This window comes from Psammomys obesus, unplaced genomic scaffold (assembly GCF_907164565.1).
Source record: "Psammomys obesus unplaced genomic scaffold, mPsaObe1.curated_primary_1811, whole genome shotgun sequence".
In the NCBI taxonomy this organism is placed as follows: Eukaryota; Metazoa; Chordata; class Mammalia; order Rodentia; family Muridae; genus Psammomys; species Psammomys obesus.
This window is the reverse complement of record NW_026585895.1, coordinates 47,969,244-47,989,067: the sequence shown is the minus strand read 5'-3', so window position 1 is coordinate 47,989,067 and position 19,824 is coordinate 47,969,244. Positions and strand designations below refer to the sequence as shown.

The window sequence follows — 19,824 nt, the reverse complement described above, 5'->3', positions numbered from 1 at the left end:
GTTGGAGATTGTCTTCTGCGTCCTAACGCCATCATCGTGGAAGAGGATTCAGGCCCAGGCCCCTGGGTCTTGGACCTGGCCTTGGCTCTTGCTTTGGGGACTCCTTCATGAACGGCGGTGGAGGGGTTCAGCCTGACAGTGGAGTCAGTGTACCCGTGGATAGAGATCACGGAGGGCTTCCACACGAGTGAAGCATTCTGGGGGCTTATAAGACAGAAACTGCTTAGCCCAACAGGCAAAGCTTTAGGGTGGTGGTTCTCAACCTGTGGGTCGTGACCCCTTTGGTGGTCGACCGGCCCGTTTACAGGGGTCACATATGAGATATCCTGAATGTCACGTATTTACATTATGATTCATAACAGCAGCATGATTATGGTTATGAAGTAGCAATGAAATAATTTTATATTTGGAGTCACCACAACCTGAGGAACTGTATTAAATAAGGGTTGCAGCATAAGGAAGGTTGAGAATCCCTGGGTTAGGGGCTGTTCCTGCAGCGTGTCCCCATCTACAGCTTAACCTGCAGGATGGGCCCAGCACTCCTCTTTCAGCTCCCCAAGGCTTCAGGGAACTTCAGGGCACCCTACGGCCCTCGTGGCTTCTGCTATCTACACAGGAAATAGCGTGATCCCTAGAATTGTCACTTTGGAAAATCAGAGATCAGCATTCTTCCGGCCACTGAGCTGCTGTTAGTGTCAGTCATGTGACTGTCCTTGTCACGGCCAAGTGCCCTGTGCTCATTAGCTCATCGATTTCCTCATCACCTTAGTCAGGTGGGAAACAGGCTCAGAGAAGGAAAGTGCCTTGGCCAAGGCCACACAGCTAGCAGGGGCAGGACTGGGACTTGAACCCAGAGTCTGGACTCGCAAGCCCATGGAGCCCTTGCTGTGGGGTGTGTCTGTCCACTTCTCAGTCCCTCTGTCCAGCCTGAGGTGGTCAGCCAGCCCCTAATTTGCTTGACTCTCCAGAAGGTCAGTGGAGGTGCTGAGGCCATCATCTTGGTCTGCTCCTGAGGCTAGGGCAGCCCTGCTGAGATCTTCGTTACTTAGGTCATCTGAGACCTACCTGCCTATTCTAGTCAAGGGAAGATCAGCAAGGGTGTCCAGTAGGCAGGAAGGCGGCCTGCCAGCCTTGGCTACATGGGAGCAGGCAGGGGCTAGATCAAGGGCTGCTGTCTTTGACCTGGAACCCACAGATGCATGGCTTTGGCAAAGTCACTCTGCTTTTCTGAGCCTGGGTTACCTCCTCTGTAAAACGGGGACAGTTGAGGCCACTTTTCTTCTTCTTGGGCCTGGGTAGGGACCTAGAAAGTAAAGCTAGGGCCTCATAAAGGCACCATGTGAAATGTGGAGGGACCCTGGGATTGGAGACCCTGGACAGGCTCTGGGGGAACTAAGGTTCAAAGCCGACTTCCTGTTGGCCTTCGATGTAGCTCACTGGCAGAGTGCTCACCTGGCATGCGTGAAGCAGAAGGTCCAGTCCCCAGCATTGCAAAAGCAAAACGGCAAAATCCTCCTTCCAGAGAGGCATGGTGGCATGTGCATGCGCATGCGTGCGCGCACGCACGCACACACACACACACACACACACACACACACACAGGGACAGACAGACCACTTTGTTTTGGACCCCTGTCCTGGGAACCGGCCTTTTCAGAGCTTGGTGGAATACACTGCCTTCTTGAGACATGGCCTAGAGACAGTGCCTACCCCCCTGGTGTCCTGAGCTGCCTAACACAGGACACTCTGCCCAGCTCTGGTCTTCCAGCTGTCCTGGGGTGACAGAGAGGCAGGCAGGAACCCTGAGACTACTGACATGGGGCCCAGTTTGTTTGTTTTTTGTTGACTCACATTGGAATGATCTTCCCTGAGCCTCTCATTATAACCTGGGAGGTAGGAATTTATATGTAACCTGTTCCCCTGGGGCTAGCAGAGAAATCTGCATATTGTGGGTAGAGACAGGCAGCCCAGGGTCTGTGTGAGGGGAGTCCACATCTGCGGGGTATTGCTGGCATAGGGGGTCAGAGATGGGACCCCAGCCCAGGGTGGGGTGATGGTAGGGGAACCTGAGCTCACACCTGGTGATATATACATCCTCTGCTTCCTTGACTCCTATTTTGTCTGATCTTTGGGGTTTTCTTTCCTTTTTTTTTTTTTTTTTTTTAGATATTTATTGGCTTTTTTTCAAGCTATAAAAGATGTACCTGGTAATAAATAGTTCACTCCACCTTTTGCCTGCATCGTTACAAGCTGAGCGCTGTTATAATTAATTAGCATTTTTGGTGCCCTGGGCTGTGTATAGACCTCGTTGTCCATGTCCTGCCCTGTCTGGCCCTGTGAAGGGGCTCTGTGATGCCTGTTTTCTAGATGAAGAACTCAAGTCTAAGAGAACTGGGCAGCTCCATGCCTCACTCTCACCCAGAAGCCGCAGGGCGAGTCCATCAGTTTTCGAAGCCCCCACTGCTCCTCACGCAGCTATGTCTGGGGCTGAGTCAGTGCACAAGGGTGGACTAAAATATGCAACCTGGTGGGGTGAGGCTAGGCCACACCTACAGACCGCCCCACCCATGCATCTATAGCATTGTACAAGCCTCCGGGTTCTAGGCCCAGGGTCCCCAAGGTTGGCCCCCTCTCATCAGGTGGGGCCACAGCTTGCCTTGCTGCTACCCTCGGAGGTTTAGGCAGTGGTCAGAGCCCACTCAGGTCCTCACTTTCCCCATCTCCTGTGTGACCTAGTGACCCCTTCATCCTTTCTGGTTCAAAGTAATTCTCAGGGTGGTGAGCTTTGGCCTCAGAAGCCCTATTTAATGTCCACTCCAAATCCATGGATTGGAGTGTCTTCAGAGACCAAGAGATGGGAAGCTGCTGTGGGCAGGTATGGGGAGAGGTCTGTCCCAGGCTGTAGGTGCCACCTGCAGATGCCCAGGCTGGAGGCTGAGTCTTGGAATCCTGACAGCCCCCTGGAGCTAGCTGCATGCAAGAGTGACAGAAGCAATAGCTCTGATGGCTCCTGCTTGCAATTCCAACACTCAGAGAGTGTAAAACAGGAGGATTGCTGTGAGTTCCAGGACAGCCTGAGCCCTATGCAGTGAGTTCCAGGACAACCTGGGCTACACAGTGAGTTCGAGGCCAGCCTGGAGTATAGTAAAACACAGGTGAGTACTGTAAAGGGTCTCCAAGGAAAGGGGACTGCCCTACTCAAGTCTTCTCCTATGTGACCCTGAGAGGTTTAAGTTCAGTTAGAACCGCATGGAGTGTTGCTGACCTTTGGGGTCTCCTCTGTCCCTGAAAACTGCAGATCCTCATTCCTCAGGCTTTTCGGATCTTCCTTCGTCCCTGTCACGTGGTAGTCCTTTTCCAGCTGACTGGCACATCTCTCCAGAGGGCACTCCCCTGCCGAGGCTCTTGTGTGACTCTGTCGATCCTCTTTCAGCTTTTCCTGAGGTGCCAACTCATAGGTTATCACAGTTCCTGACACTTGCCTGGCTCTTGCTGCCCCCCAAGACAAGCCATTCTTGTCTTTGCTTGTTAGCCATTTGGCCATTTTTGCACCCCCTAGGTCCCTTCTCTTCATTCAGCTGTATGTGGCCCTTTGAGGGTCAGCCAGTTCCCTGAAAGGAAAGGACCCTCCACGTGAGGTTTGTAATCTCACCACTAAGCTCCAGAACTGAATTTAGATGTATAGTAACAGGGTCCTGCCTTCTCACATGTTGGTTGGTTCTAGAAGATCAGCTTGCAAAGGGTTTGCCAGATTTGGGTCAGGTTCCATATGGTTCCTGAGGTCAAGTAGTGGGGAGTGTCTGGGATTACAATCAGGGGCAACAGGGGTCCTGGCCAACACTCTTTGTTTTGGGGTACTTGAGCGTACCCTCTTTTCTCACATCATTTAATGGAGATGTAGCCCCACCCCCCATTTCTGTCTGAGGCCTGGGTTGGGCCTCAGAGCTGTGGGTAAAAGCTCTAAGCTTGTCTTGTCAGCAGGACGTTCATTGCTTACAGGGAGTTGAGGCCAAACCCCAGCCAAGGGCAGTGGACCACTAAGCCTCCTCTTCCCTAGCCCTTATGAAGCTGTGCCCCACCCTGGGGTTAGCACCTTGTCAGCAGTAGCTGTGGGGGTGACAGTCCCATTCCCCTACTCTCACCCTACCCCTGCCTTATTATCCCAGAACAATTCCCATGGTCTCTGAGGGGCTGTTGCTCTTCAGTTTTCACAAAACAGTCACTCAAAATGTGCTCCTCACTCGTCCCCCCACCCCCACCCCAAGTCAGAATTTGGACAGACAGGACCTCATTCCAGGGAAGGGCTACATGGCAGACTGGCTCTGAGAGCACACGCCCTCTCTCCTGTCACTTCTGTCACTGAGGCAGGGTTAGAGGTATGGGCCAGAGACTGAGTGTGGAAATGTGGGGTGAGCCGCGGGTTCCTCCTGGCCACCAGCTCCTGGATGGATCCCAGGATTAAGGTTACATTGCAGTCCCATCACCCAGTCTCTGTGTGACTGTGTGGATGACACAACCTCTCTGCATCTCAGTTTTCTCCTGTATAAAGGGGCCATGACATGGGCTCTGCCTCAGATCCTCTGAGAGGATTGGATGAAGCGTTGTCTTAGGCAATGGACTCTGGAGACCTGGAGATGTACAATGGTCTCTAGTTGAAGGACCAGGTATCTAGAACTTGTAATCCAAGATTGTCAGTGGTGGTAGGGTGGTCTGTCCTTGCTTCTAGCCCTCTCAGTGTGGAGGGGAAACTGAGGCCCAGGGAGGGGAGCTTTATAACCCCCAGGCTGAGATTCTAGTTGTAGCTTTTTAGTGACAGGAGGCTCCTCTTTTGAGCCCTCTTGGTGCCTCAGTTTCCCCATTGATAAACAGGGACACCCAAGAAGGATCAATACTGAGCCTGCTGCCTGCTGGGCCTGCTCTGGAGGCCACGACTCATCTTCTCTGTTCTGAAACCGCTTCAGCGTTAGAGAGAAGCAGTTAAGAGAAGCAGGCTGTTGGCTTTCAGAGCTGCGACTGTAGCTCCATTGATGAAGGCTGTCCCTGAGATGCATAGATCTCGGGGTTTCTTAGTCATAAACAGGGCTTGGTGGTACATGCCTGGAGGATTGGGAGCAGTTCAATGTCATCTTTTTCTGTGTAGAGAGTTAGAGGTCAACCTGGGCTACATGATAGCTTGTTTCAAAAGAAAGAAAGAAAAAAATAAGGTTAACTTGGCAGATGAATTTAAGATGTGTATTTGAGTCACGAGTAAATTACTCAAATGTTTGAAAGTGAGGAGGCTTATCTGCACCCAACCCCCATCAGCCCCTGTACCCGGAGGCCGGAGCCTGTGGTCTCCCCATCTTTTCCTCACTACTTCCTTTTTGCCAATAGAAACCATTCTTGCTCAGAGACTGTTCAGCGTGAGACTATTACTCTGTATCACAGGGTCTACCAGTCGCTTCCACCGTCGCCTGGCTTTTTTCCATTCTGGGTGGGTTGGTTTGTCAGCCATCACGGCACAGTTAGCTGACGCTTGCTGGCCTGCAGAGTGTCTCTGGTGTGAGCAGAGCATCAAAAGAAGCATGGGGCCGCCTTACGGAGCCTGGTCCCTCTTACTACACCCTGTCAAACCAGGAAAAAAAACAGTCTCTCTCACTCTGCACCGGTCTGGTCACTGGTGAGGCTAAATCTCTCATGGGCCTGTTGGCTGTGGTTTTACTTTTTCTGTGTGAGGCCACTGAACCAGCTTCCTTTCAGGAGCGGGTAGCCAGCTTGTACAGACAGCTCATGACCAAAGCCCTCGCCTAGCGTTCGAGGGACCAAGGTGACCAGCCCTAGTTTGTGCTTTGTGTTTGCAGACCTGATTCCCTAGGTGTCCACAGTGACCTCACACTCTCACAAATGCTTCCCTTTCAGAGAAAACTGGGAAGATCCTTAGAGAGTTTCTCCGCTTCTATGAGGATCAATATGGCGTCTCCCTCTTCAACAGCATGCGCCACGAGATTGAGGGCACCGGGCCGCCGCAGGCACAGCTGCTCTGGCGCAAGGTGAGATGCACCAGCCTGGGCTCTGCCACCCATTCTCTCATGGGCCTTTGGCTTCTCTAGGCCTCAGTTTCCCTGTGTTGTCAGGCTGGTCTCCAAGGGCCTTCACTGGCTGAGGGTAACCTCTCCTCACTCGCTCCCTGCTCCCCGCTCCCCACTGCCAGTTCAGCCTCTTCATCTTCATTCTGCAGTCTTGACAGCTCAGCTTACTCACCTGTCAAGAGAGATGTGACAGAACTCTGGTCCTGCCACCTCCCCTCCAGAGTGGAAGTGTCATGGTCCCTTCCTGCCTCTCAGATCCATTGATACTGTCCCAGGCCACATGGTCTAGGCTCCCTCCCTCAGGACTGTGTGGAGAGCAGATGCTCTTGCTGATAATGCACGATAATGTCACCCATTGTCCTGTTGCTAGCATTAGGGCTGGGTTTGCTGAGGAAGCTGCCTGGCTTGCCCTAGGGAGTCAGTGTGGCCTAGAGTGGGGACCCAGGATAGGCTGGGAGTTGACAGGCAGGGCTGGGGTGAGGTCAGGAAGGAAACAGTTGGTTTGGCTGCTGAGTCTCTCAGTTTGAGGCAGGGCCTAGAATGCTACCCTGGGGCTCTCTGAAGGGAATCTTCGCTGGTGACTCTGCTGGCTGCGGAGGTTAGGTGCTGAGGTTACGTGGTCTCCAAATGCTCAAGGTGACAGACAGTGAACAGCTGTTTACACTATAAGATGCTGGGAAGATGACTGGGTGGATCCCGACAGCAGAGTCTTGGCTGGTCTGGGAAGGCTGCTCCACTGAGGCCCTGAGGGTTGGGGAGGGGTCGTGTGTGTATGAATGTGTGTGTGTGTGTGTGTGTGTGTGTGTGTGTGAGAGAGAGAGAGAGAGAGAGAGAGAGAGAGAAGGGACTGACAGGGATTTGGGATGTACAAAGTCCGAAGCTTGGGCTGGGCTGGGGAGGCAGACAGAGCTAGCTCAGATTCCTAGCTCGGGATCTCTACGATCTCCACTCTCCCCATCTGCAGCCTGAGTCTCAGGTCTGGAAGGTGTGGCCCTGCACCTGTGTGACAAGGAAAAGGAGGCTTGAATTCAGCCCAGGTGAGCAGGGCCTGAGCTACTTTTCCTCTCTAGAATGAAAGGCCCCAGGCAAGTCCAGCACAGTGACACAAGCCTGTATCCCAGTATTTGGGAAGCTGAGGGATAGACCAGCCTAGTCCACATAGTGAGCTCCAGGACAAGGAGAGCTATCCCCTAGACCCTGTCTCAAGACAAGAACGAAAAGAGAGAAAAACAAAAGCACAGGCAGCCCAGTTCCCAAGAGCCCAGGCGAGTGGGAGCCGATGCTGTGTTCGGCATTTTCTCTGTCTGGCTTTTCACACTCACAGGACACATAGCCAGAGGAGTGCCCTGAGGTTGCTCACAGACCCTGGGGAGCTCTCTGATGGCTCACGAAACTGATTGTCATGTGAAGTCATGACAGTAATAGAAGGGAAATAGTGTGAATCACCAGAATGATCACAAGTATTTTCTAAAGAAACATGATTTAGAAATAAGCCATTAATGAGTCCCCGTCGGAGCTTGGGGAAGGAAGTCTCCCCAGCCGGCTTTGAGGGAAGAGCTTCTGCCACATAGAGGCCCGAGCGCCTTCAGCATGGGCGAAGGAGACCCCAACAAGCCTTGGGCAAGAGGTCCTCCTACGCCTTCTTCCTGTAGACCTGCCGGGAGGAGCAGAGAAGAAGCGCCCGACTCCTTGGTCAGCTTTGCTGGGTTCTCAAAGACGTGCTCCGAGAGATGGAAGACCACGTCTGCAAAGGAAAAGTCGAAGTTTGAAGAGTTGGCCAAGAGCGACAATGCTGGCTATGACAGGGAGATGAAGAATTACGGTCCTCCCAAAGGGGATAAGAAAGGGAAGAAAAAAAGATCCTAATGCTCCAAAAAGACCGCCGTCTGCCTTCCAGGTTTGCCCTGAACCTCGCCCAAAGATCAAAAGTAGGCACCCGGGCCTGCTTATTGGAGATACTGCAAAGAAACTGAGTGAGATGCGGTTTGAACAATCTGCCAAAGATAAACAACCATATCAGCAGAAGGCGGCTGAACTAAAGGAGAAATGTGAAAAGAATATTGCTGCATACCGTGCTAAGGGCAAAAGTGAAGCAGGAATGAAGGACCCTGGTAGGCCAGTAGGCCCAGAGAAGAAGAATGAACCAGAAGAGGAGGAGGGAGAAGATGATGAAGATGAGGAGGAAGATGCGGATGAAGAATAAATAGCTGTCCTAAAATGTGTGGAATGTATGTGCTCAGGCAACTATTTGCTAAGAATGTGAAATTCAGGTGCAGCTAGACATTAGCTCCAGTATAAAAACTGAAGATTTTTGTATAGCTGATGAGATGCTTTGTAGAAAAAAAAAAAAAAAAAATCCTTTTTTTTTTTTTAAGGAGTTTGTAGTTTTTTCAGGGGCTACGAAGTACAGTTAGATTTAGATGTAAAGCTTTTGATGTTGAATGTTCCTAAAGATTTAATGGTTTCTTTAATTTCTTATGGTAGCAAAAACAAAGCTTTATAGGAATTTGTATTACTAGTAAATTTTTTTAGGGTGTAGAAATAAGCCATAATAAGAACAAGTGGGTCTGGGTGAGGTGGTGATTCTGTGACCCCAGCACTCAGGAGGCCGAGGCAGCAACAGCAGGAGTTTGAGGACTTTCTGGGCCGTGGGTATGTGTGTGTAGACAGACTGGTGTCTCTTCTCCCGCCCCAGCAAGCAAAGGAACCAATAGTTATTTTGTGGTGGACGGTTGCTCTCAGCCTCACTCCCGCCCCCTGCCCCCTGCGCTGAGGGTCACAGAGGGGCGGGGAAGCCGCTTCTCGGGCTCTTGCGATGGATGGCAGGGCTCATCCTAATTTGCAGGGTCTGAAATACTTTGTGCTTCCTGCACGCCTTCCACTCAAAACATGACTCCGCCATTTGAAAAACAAAACAAAACAAAAACCTAATTTTTCCCTTCTGCGATAGGGTCTCACGTAGCCCAGGGTAGCCTCAAACTCCATCTGTAGTCGGAGATGGCCTTGGGCTTCTGGGGCTCCTGCCTCTACCTCCCTCCTGAATCCAGAATTACAGGCTTGCTTGTAATACCTCAGTTTACCTTTGGGAAAAAAGAAATCTTAGAAATAAAGTCTAACCCAGCAGCCAGACAGCCTCAGTGAGAGGTCCCAGGATCTGGGGGTGTGCTTGGTGTGTGTGTGGGGGGCGCGGAGCCTGCCTTCACTGCTCAGGCATGGCCTCTGCGCACCACCCTCTGGGGCTCTTCCTATCCCATGGCCTTCCAGTTCACCAAACACAAGCCAGGCGGGGCTGGGTCTTCCCAGGGTGTTAGGAAAACCCTGGCTGCTCTTTCTAGAGAAGACAGTTTGGACGGCCAGGTTTCAGAAGTCTAAATATAGATCACCAAGTGGGGGCCTTCTGCCATGGGCAAAGCCCACAGTGGGGGAGGGAGCAGACCCTTTTTTTTTTTTCCTGTAAATATTTTCTCCTAGAGAGGAAACTGGTCTCGGGTCCTATTGTTTGAGCACAATGGGCTCTCCTTTTGAGAGTGTAGCTTTCCCCTGAGGAGCAGCAGGGGGGAGCTCGGGAAAGGAGCCAGGGAAGAACTTGGAAGGGGCAAGAGCCCTAGAGGAGTGATGCCCGAGGGCCCAGGCACAAAGTTGTAATTTCTCCCATCAATACATGTAGTAAATACTTGGTCACTTGGTCGTCTTGTAATTGGTATTATGTTTATCGTAGAATAAGCAGAACTTGCCCAGAAACAGAGGTTTCCTAGATTCTCCTGGGCCCCACAGGCTGTGGCAGCTTCTATACCTTCCTTCCAGAAGCTTCCTTACTCTCTGTAGCTTCAGCCTGAGCTCCCACCCTGTGTGAAGACATCCCTCCTCCAATGTCCAAATCAGTCACGCACTGTGGCAGATTCCCGACGCGGCTGCTGTTGTGTCTGCTCTGGTGTTTTGCCCATGCTGCCTGCCTCCTGTCAGCTCCAATCCCCATTTTACAATCCCCACTGCGGTCAGGCACATCTTTGTGGGGTTTTATAAGACTGTCTGAGCGTGTCCACAGCCCACACACAGGTCAGCTCTCTGCCTGGATGCTGCCCCACCGTCTCTCCCTACCCAGACTCAGGGATGCCACCTGGCCAGCTGGCAGAGTGGGAAAGCTCTGGCTACAAGTGCAAGTCTTTTTTACACTGAAGGGAAACTGAGGCCCAGAGCTGGGCAGAGGCTTGCCCAGGAGTCAGGACCTTCCAAGTTTTGGCCCCTGAAGTGGCAGTGGATAGAGGAAGCAGCCTGCTCCCCAGTTTCCTCCCCGGAACCAGGACAGAGTGGAAAACGGTAGGCATGGCCCAGCTCTGAATGAATACACAGCCTGGGTTCTATTTGAACCTTGAGTGAGCCCCTTACTGCCCCGAACCTCAGGCCTTCGTCTGTGCAGTGGGTACAGTACAGCCTGGCTTTGGAGTCCTGATGAAGCTAGGGATTTGGTGTTGGTGGTGTTTGTGGGGGGTGTGTGTGTGTGTGTGTGTGTGTGTGTGTGTGTGTGTGTGTGTGTGTAGGCGGGTTCTGCATGAGGAGTTATACTGCAGGCACTGATGGTTGAGCTCTCACCTTGTTGGGATCTCCCGTGTCCCTTCCTGGCCAGTAGGGCCCTCACGCCTACTTGCTTGCCACAGGTGCCCCTGGATGAACGAATCATCTTCTCCGGGAACCTTTTCCAGTACCAGGAAGACAATAAGAAGTGGAGAAACCGCTTCAGCCTGGTGCCCCACAACTATGGGCTGGTGCTGTACGAGAACAAAGTGGTGAGTGCGCGGCGAGCCCGCTGCCCGCCTCCATGCTCCTGGCGGCCAGCCACCCTCCCCCATTCCAAAATCCGAGGCTCCAGCCCCCGTGCCTGCTCATGCCTGCAACCTAGTGCCCCTCCATGGAAGTTCCAGGGCCAAAGCAAAATTTCTGAGCCTCTTCCACTTCTTCAAATCTGCTCAGCCTTGGGGCTCTTTCTCTCAATGCCATTTCATGCCGTGGCCAGGTGTCCACTTCAGAAACCCTTCTTGAGATCACCCCCCTCTCTGGCCACTCCAAAGTCCCACCAAATCCCTCCATCACCGCAGAGGCTGCCTCTGCTTGCCTTAGTGTCCCTCCTGGCCAGCCTTCCTGCTCCTCCCAGACTCCCTTCCATCTTTATTCCTCAGCATTTCCAGTGGCTGTTTGCTGGCCAGTCTGGCCCTGTGTGCCACTCTCCGAATGGGGGTCCTGATTCTCCTTCCCCAATCCTCCTGGCCCTGATGTGGGTCTGAGAAGAAACAGGGGCTGTTTGTCTTGTCTTTGCTCTGGGCCCTTGGAGGAAGTCCCACCTGGTTATGTTACAGACTTTATTTCATCTGCCAAACATTCTTCCTGTGCTGCCCTAAAGACAGGCCTGTCTGACCCGTTTCAGAGCGGATCTGTTTGCCCCCTAGTGGACAGACATTCCTTCCCTTTGCTGTCGGCTTTAAAACTCTGTGACGCTTAGAACTTAGACATTTGGGGTGAGCAGTTCAAGGTCGCAGTCAAAGACCTTGGGTTCTGGGGACAGCCGTGGTTCCTAGGCAACACCTGCTTCCTGTCCGTGTGACCCGGAGATGAGCCACGTCTAGTACTGTGAGAGCACCCTGTGAAAGGAAGCGTGCAGCGTCCCCAGCACAGTGTCAGCTGTGTAACAGACTCAGCCTCACCGGTCACAGAGGCCATCACAGGAGCAGCCGCCCCGGCGAGGCTCCTTATACGCTAGTCCTCGTGCTGAACATTTTATGTGGATGCCTCCCCTCCCCCATCCAGCTCTTGAGGTCAGGCCCAGTGCTGGATTTCAGTTACTACCCACTTCGTCCCCGGTCAGTCAGTCTCCATTGTGGGGACTGATGTCCTTCCCTGAGCATGCTAGACAAGCACCCCACAGGCGGCTGCATCCCAGCCACGCTCAGTCACCGTGAAGCCTCTAGTTCTCCCCTCTCCAACTGCGGATAGGTAGCTGAGTACTCCCTGGAGCCTGCTGGAATAGGGGTCTCTGCCAGGCCACATTCTGAGCCTTGAGGCTGCGTGTCTCTTGCTCTCCTCAGGCCTACGAGCGGCAGATGCCACCTCGAGCCGTCATCAACAGTGCGGGCTACAAAGTTCTCACCTCCATCGACCAGTATCTGGAGCTTGTTGGCAATTCCCTACCAGGTAAAGAACCAATGGCCTCCAGCCATACCGCCCTCTACAGGAAAAGGGGTATCCCTGAGCCCATGGTTTGGGCCCCCTTTGGCAGGATGGCCATCGGGGCCTAGAAAGTCTAGAGAGCTCTTGAACAACCAGAGCCCTCAAAAAGGAGGCTCCGAGGCCTGCAAGATGGAGTTTGCCCCAGGCTGTGTGTAGGTAGGGTCTGGACACAGATTCCTGTGGGCCCTCAGCCAGGCCCTGCCTATGCCAAAGCCAGATGCATGAGGGTTTTGTGTCGGAGGCCCTTCCCACCTGTCTGAGACTGTGGTGGTCTCTGGGGAAAGCTGATGGTAACCCTACAGTGGGATGCAGAGCCGAGGGCTTCTGAGGCGTTATCTTAAACCCTCCCTGTTCTCTTCAGCCTGCTGAGGGCCGCACCTGGGACTTGTGACTGAAGCCCGTGTGGCTGTAGATGCTGGGTAAAGTCCATCTTGGACTCCTGGAGCCCTCTTAAGCCCCACCCCTTTGACGTCAGGTTCCTCAGCATCAAATGGACCCTGGCGCTGAGGGCGCCGGTGGGCCTCGGGGTGTGGTGCTGAGAGCAGCCAGCTTATCCCAGCCACTCAGAGCTGGACCACAGACAACTGTTATTATGCTGTTACTGACCAGAGTGGTGAGCCCCAGGCCTGTTATCTTGCTGGATCTAAAATATCCATGAGAGCCAAAGAGATAGAGAAAAATACCCTTCTATTTATTTTGTTTAATCACATGCCTCCCTCCTTCCCCGGATATTTAAACCACCAGTTTGGCCTCTGCCGTTGAAATTTGAAGAGAAACTCAAGAATGTAATGAACTAGAGGTCTGACCCTGTCATAGTGCCTACACACGAGCAAGGTGGATGTGACCTATTTCCAGCTCTAGGAAGAGGGTCCACACCGATGCCAGGTTTCTCAGCTATGGCTGGGCCGTGGGGTCAAAAGGCCCAAGAAGGCCAGCTGCTTCTATGTGACATCCCCAGGTCAGGACGGCCTTCTCAAGGCCTAAGCCTAGACCTCAGCCGCAGAGGACAGGGGCTCACAGCTATGTCTCTACAGGGACCACATCGAAATCAGGCTCCGCCCCCATCCTTAAGTGCCCCACGCAGTTCCCGCTCATCCTGTGGCATCCTTATGCCCGGCACTATTACTTCTGCATGATGACGGAAGCTGAACAGGACAAGTGGCAGGCGGTGCTTCAGGATTGCGTCCGGCATTGCAATAACGGTGAGGCGCCAGCAGGCGGCAGTATTTTCTAATGTGCTGAATGGCGACACCCAGTGGATGTGTGTGGCATGGCTACTCTGCTCTACGATCTGCTCTATTGAGGTTCTAAGAAACTTTTTTTTTAATATTTCATAAACTTTATTATAAAAATTATTTTTAAAGTATTTATAAAGCAAAAAATCCTTTCTATGGATAATAAAGCAGTAGTTAAATTTGTTTGTTGTGCAAAATAACAGTTGCCCAATAACATGAGTTTCTTTTTTTAAAAATTCTTTATTAATTACATTTTATTCACTTTGTATCCCCCCTTCTAAGAAACTTTTATCACTTTTGTTGGTTCTTTCGAGACAGGGTTTCTCTGTGTAGCCCTGGCTGTCCTGGATCTCACGCTGTAGACCAGGCTGGCCTCGAACTCACAGAAATCGCCTGCCTCTTCCTCCCAAGTGTGGAGATTAGAGGCATGCACCACCGCCCCGCCACCCGACCTTGATTATCACTCTTAATCTTCTTCCTTGATGAAAATACCTCTGTGTTGCCAAGGAAATATTACAAAATTGTTCTTAGAAGGCTATGGTTGTTGAGCTCATGGATCCTCCATCCCCAAAATCATCCCGATATTTGCCACTTTCTAGCAATTGATGTTCAGAAGCTAAGTGGTTATTAGTGTTGTTGCTGTAACAGAAATACCTCCAAGAAGCAACTTAAAGTAAGAAGAGGTTTATCTTGTCTTCCATTTCAAGGGTACAGAGAGTTTGCTGTGGCGGGGAGGGCGTGGTGTGCGAGTGTGAGGCAGCCGCTCACCCTGCATCCGCAGAGGCTGCCGTCCGCGCCTTCCTCCTTGTCACTCAGTCTGGAAGCCCACGGGGTGCCACCCACATTCAGGGTGACTCTTCCACCTGAGTTAACCCAGTCTAGAAACTTCCTCGAGTATGTGCCCAGAGGTTTGTTTCCACCGTGATTCTAAGCCCTGTCAAGCTGACAGTCAAGATTAACTTTCATGGAGATGGACTTCTCTCTTAGGTTCTATGTAAAATGGAGAAAAGGATTCCTTGTGTATTTGGGGGTACTAGAGATTCTGTAATGCCAGGATCACAGGATCCTCAGAGACCACCAGGAGATGACTCCATGCAAGAGCAAGAGGGTTTTATTACAAGAGCGAATTCGGGACCTAAGTCTCACTGACGCAGCAGTAAAGAAGTGGGACCTCGAGCTCAGAGTGAGCAGGATTTTTAAAGGGAAAGACTGCGAGCAAGGGGTTTCCATGACAGCAAGCAGGGGGCACAAGCCTTAGCGTTACAGGATTGGGTAAAAGTTAGAGGGGCGAGGTGACCTTCTCTGAGGCACATGATCACAATTGCTAAGGCATATACTCACAATTGCATTCTTCTAAGCTATATCTGAAACACTGGGGAGAATTTTCCCAGCCGATTCCCAACCGATTCTCATTGATTATTGCCAGGGAGATTGTCTCTATTTTCTATGAAGTATTTATTCTGTGATATTTCCTGGAGAGTTAACTTAGTTTTCTGCCAAGTGTACATTCTGTGATATTTCCTGGTACCTGAGTTCAGCTCCCAGTCAAGATGGCTCTTTATTTCAAAATGGAGTTATACCCAGGCTAACTATACCCAGGCTAACTTAAATTCTTCAATTCAAAGCACAGGTCTACTTTGTGCTTGGACAAGATTTTTTTTTTCCCCATAATGGTTTGCAGAGTATCCCTGCAAATTCCAGGCCAGGCTGGGCTACATAGTGATTCTAGAATAGCCTGGGCTACAGTGAGATCCTGTCACACTATACACCAAAATACATCTTATGATGTAATTTTCTTCCTAGCACATGGTGATCTAGGAAGATTCCTCCCTCCCTCATTTGTAAACTCATGCTTTGACTCTTTGGCTCACTCATGTACCCTGCTAACGTTGACAGCATCTATTCTGAGTTTATAACAGGGGAGGAAGGCCTGCGCCCTATCCACATACCACCAGCTGTGTGATGGAGAGGCAGGGTGGCACAGATGAGCTACCAGGATGGTGTTCTCTGTGCTGGGTGCTGGCTGGGAGCCACTCAGGACCCTGTGCACGGGTTGGGGGAAGTGTTCCCTATAAGAGGCTGTGGCCCCCATAAAGGGTGGCTCAGAATGGGGACAGTACTTTGTGTGTGTGTGAAGGTGGGGAGGAGGAGAGGGAGAGAGAGACCAGGTCTGAAAGGGCCTTATAGGGTTCTGTGGAATTACAAAGGTTTAGGATTGACCCTGAATGTGAGGTAATGAGGGTCTTTCTGCCCCTGGAGAAGAAATAGCCGGGGCCTGTGATGTGGTCCCAGAGGCAGAGGAAGGCTCAAAGCAGCTCTCACCCTTGCTGTCAGGCACAGCTCCACCTGACGGGGGTGAGGGGTGGCACCTGGGCTAAGCCCAGCTCACCCCACCTCTCTAGAGAGGCCTCCACCCCTTCTGGAATCCGTCAGAGGGGAGGGAACAAGGTCTTCAGCCAGGCCAAGTCCTGTCACCTGGGCTGGGCCCTGCCCTGCTGCCCACAAAGGGCCCCTGTTCCCAGGTCCCTGGGGTTCGGGTTCTGGCTCTGGCTGCCTGGCCTGGGACACCCTCCTTCCTCGCTCATGGCTGGCCCATGGGCCCTCTGCAGGTCCCCAGGCTGCTAGCTTACCTACTGTGGCAGTGTAGGGGACCCAGGTCAGGCTGGAGGAGGCTGAGGACTGGGCCAGGTGGGAGGACCTCACAGCTGTGAGGTGGACGTGTGGGGAGGACAGAGCCGCAGCTCTGACACACAGCAAGCATTCAGCTGGAAGGTCATGTGTGCTGTGGGCAGGAGGGGTGGTAGGAATGACTGATGGAAAGCCCCACCCTCCAGGCTTACCCCCTGCAAGAGCTGACGAGGCTGGCTCCAGACAGGGCTCCCTCCACCCCAGGACTGTGAGAAAGTTCTCTGCTTCCTGGGCCTGGGATTGCTCACTCCTGGCCCTGCCGGGAAGTGGGGGTGGATGGGTGGAGGGAGGAGCCCAGGCTGGGTGGCTGCCAGCCTGGCTAGGCCCCCCTCTTCACAGGCTGCATTCCTGGAGTGGCGGGGGGGGGGGGGGTCAGGAGGCAGCTGGGGCACTGAGGCCTGGCGTCCATGCTCTGTCCTTGGGGTCTGACTAGAAGGAGGTCCTGGGTTCCAGCCCCGATTTAACCATTCCATAGCCATGCATTCTAAAGTCAGTGGCTTTGTCCTCCCCCTCCCCCGCCCCATTCCAGGGCCTTTGAGGGTTGATGTATGTGAAATCTCAGCCCAGCACTGGGTGGCTCACAAAACAGAAAGTTACTTTTTTTTTTAGTTCTGGAGGTTAGAGGACCAGGTAAGTGTCTGTAGCGGGGTTGCTCCTCTGCTGGGCATACTACTGTTGTTGTTGTTGTTGTTGTTGTTGTTGTTATTATTATTATTATTATTGTTATTATTATTGAGACAGAATCTTGCCCCAAACTCCTCGGCTCAATGTGACCATTCTGCCTCATATCTCTGTAAGTTCAAGGCCTGGCATCCAGGCATACATTGTCAGTCTCTCTCACAACCAACCAACCAACCGTCCCCTTCTTTCTGGGTGAGGTATGGTGGGTCAGATTTGGGCAACATAGTGAGATGCAGACCATTCTGGGCTAAGACTGTCTCAAAAACAAACAAGCCAACCAACCAAGCAAGCAATCAGGACAGGAGAGGCAGCTCAGTGAGTGAAGTACTTACCTTGAGGCCTTGAGACCCCTAACACCCACATAAGAGTCTGTGTAGCAGTATGTGTCTCTAACCCCAGTGCTAGAGGGGACGTGGAAACCAGCGGCTCACTGGCCATGAGCGCTGAAATGTTCTGCAGGTTCAGTGTGAGAGTCTCTCAAAAACAAGATGACGCAGCTGAAACAGCTCAGTGGTTAAGAACACCGGCTTCCTCCCACAGAACCTGGATTCGGTTCCCTGCACTCGTGTGTGGCTCCCATCCAGTTTCAGGGATCCTAAGACCCCTTCCAGACTCCTCAGGCAGGTGCACAGACATACATGCAGGCAAAAGACACATAAAATGGAATAAAATTCACAAAAACAGAAGACACTGAACCTTGACCTTTGACCTCGACATGGACATGCATGGATGAGTGACAGCACACACAACTCAAGTAGGAAAATAACTTTTCAGCCAGGCTCACGGGAAGGGTGGCCAGTACCTGCACGTGCAGGACGGAGAGGGTCCTTGGGTGGGATCCTCCCTCTCCCTGCTGGGGCACCCCGGCCCTGCACCCCTGCTTGCTTTGTTGCACCTTCCTGTGACACGCAGGATGGAAATTCCTAGCCCTGGGAGAGGCTGCAATTTGTGTCTTGCCAGATTTCCAAACAGAACTTGGGCCCCAGGAAAGATGCCCTCTCCTCCGAGGGTCTGGCTGGGGGTTCCTCCCAGGCCTACACTGGTTACCCCAACTTGGGTACCACCTCTGCTCTGCTCCCAGCCTGTCCCGGGATCCCCGAAGTGCAGGAACGGGCACTGTCGGCCCTGAGCCTCAGGCCCCCTGGTAGGATACCCCTGGCTCTGACAGGCAGTGATCCCTGTGGGCAGCTGGCGGTGGCTGTGGGGAAGGGAGGGGCTTTTCTCTGTGGGGTGACTCAGCCCGCTGTCGCTGCAGTGGGCGCTGGGGTTTGTGATGAACAAACTGCCGTTTCCCCTTCTTGGGTTCCGGGGATACTGTGGTCAGAGGCACGTGGCGACTCCCTACTTAGATCCAGCCACTTCCTGCCTCTTGTTTTCTCAGCGTAAACTCACCTGCCCTGCGACGCAGGCCACCAGCAGCACCAGCAGCAACAGCAATGCAGAAAACTATTTTTCCCTACTTGTTAGCAATGTTCACACTCCCACTTTCCCCTCCCATCCTCCTCCTTTCCCACCCCAGGAACTGAACTCAGGGCCTGGTGTAATCTCAGCACTATGGGAGGCAGAGGCAGGTGGATCTCTGTGAGTTTAAGGTCAAAGGTCAGTCTGTTCTACCAAGTGAGTCTAGGACAGCCAAGGCTACACAGAAAAACCATGTCTTGGGTGGGTGGGGGGGAAGGTGTCCTTTAGTGGCTGGACATACGGCTTCATGGTAGAGAGCATGCCTGACACACTCAGGGCCCTGGACCCCAAAGTGTCATTCAAGAGGCCCTGGTGCCACCCCCCTGGACTTCTTGTGTCTCATTGTCAGCACATTGCAACCCCTAGTGCGTGCGGGAGGCCAGGCTAGGACCACTGTTCCCATAAGACGAAACTGAGGCTCTTTTGGGGTGCTGTGTTATAGCGCAACACCCGGAAAGCAGCCCATAGATCAAGTTCAGCCCCTGGCCTACTTCTGCAGCAAGGTGTATTGACAAAGACCAGCTCTGCTGTTTGCAAGCTGGGATGCTAGGCCCAGCACTGGGACAGAAGTTGTCTGGCCTGTACGGTTGGAAGTGTTTCCTGTCCGTCATGATGGGAGGGTCGTTCGTGGGAGCAGGGCTAAGGTGTGGGTCTCGGATGACCTAGAGTCAGGTTGTACAGTCTGCAGGGAGGGGTGACTTTTCCCAGTCCTAGCTTGGCCATTCGTTCCTCGTGGCCGTTTTTCTGTGAGAGTTAGGGACTGTGCTGAGTCAGTGTGTGCTGATTTGGAGGAGTAGCCCAGGATTGCTGGGGTGCTGCAGTGAGTCACAGCTGCTCTTCCTGTGGATGACCTTGATGGGGTGAGTGTGTGCGCTGGCTGGGCGGTCTTGGCAGAGGGTCCTTTGCTGACTTCTGTGTCCCTCCCCTTCTCCTCCCTCTGTCCTGGGCAGGCATCCCCGAGAACTCCAAGGTGGAGGGCCCTGCGTTCACAGATGCCATCCGCATGTACCGCCAGTCGAAGGAGCAGTACGGCACCTGGGAAATGCTGTGTGGGAACGAGGTGCAGGTGAGGTCCTCAGCAGTCACCTGGGGGCCCTAGCCGGTAAGGCTGCAACAGAAGTGGGGTTCTGGGGTGCAACAGGTTTGGGAAGAGATGGCAAGGGCAGATTTGGGAGAGAGACCCTGTTTATAAAGCCAGTCTTGGCTACTTTGCGGGTTCTTTTTTCCCCAACCTTTACCACCCCCTTCCCATTTCACCCCTTAACACTAGAAAGGAGAGAAACAGATAGAGGAGAGAGAGGAAATAGAAAAATCTCTGAATCTAGTTTCTTTCCTTCTGGATCTTCTTTGACCATGACTACTGACAAAATGTAAACAACCTCCTTGAACAACCACCAACCCCCACCTAGTAGGACTCTAGCATTTACATACTCTCTGAAAAGTTCCCAGAATTCCAAAATCACACAATTGCAC

At 52.6% G+C, this 19,824-nt stretch overlaps 1 protein-coding gene and 1 pseudogene across 1 annotated transcript in view; both read left to right on the top strand.

The window, feature by feature from the left end:
• Positions 1-19,824, top strand: part of Niban2 (niban apoptosis regulator 2) — a 49,212-nt gene that overhangs the window by 22,904 nt on the left and 6,484 nt on the right. Inside the window, exons 2-6 of the mRNA XM_055600932.1 lie at positions 5,898-6,028; positions 10,723-10,851; positions 12,145-12,250; positions 13,321-13,488; positions 19,302-19,417. Coding sequence (XP_055456907.1) covers positions 5,898-6,028; positions 10,723-10,851; positions 12,145-12,250; positions 13,321-13,488; positions 19,302-19,417 — 650 coding nt within the window. The remainder of the gene's footprint in view (positions 1-5,897; positions 6,029-10,722; positions 10,852-12,144; positions 12,251-13,320; positions 13,489-19,301; positions 19,418-19,824) is intronic.
• Positions 7,658-8,402, top strand: LOC129671760 (high mobility group protein B2-like; annotated as a pseudogene).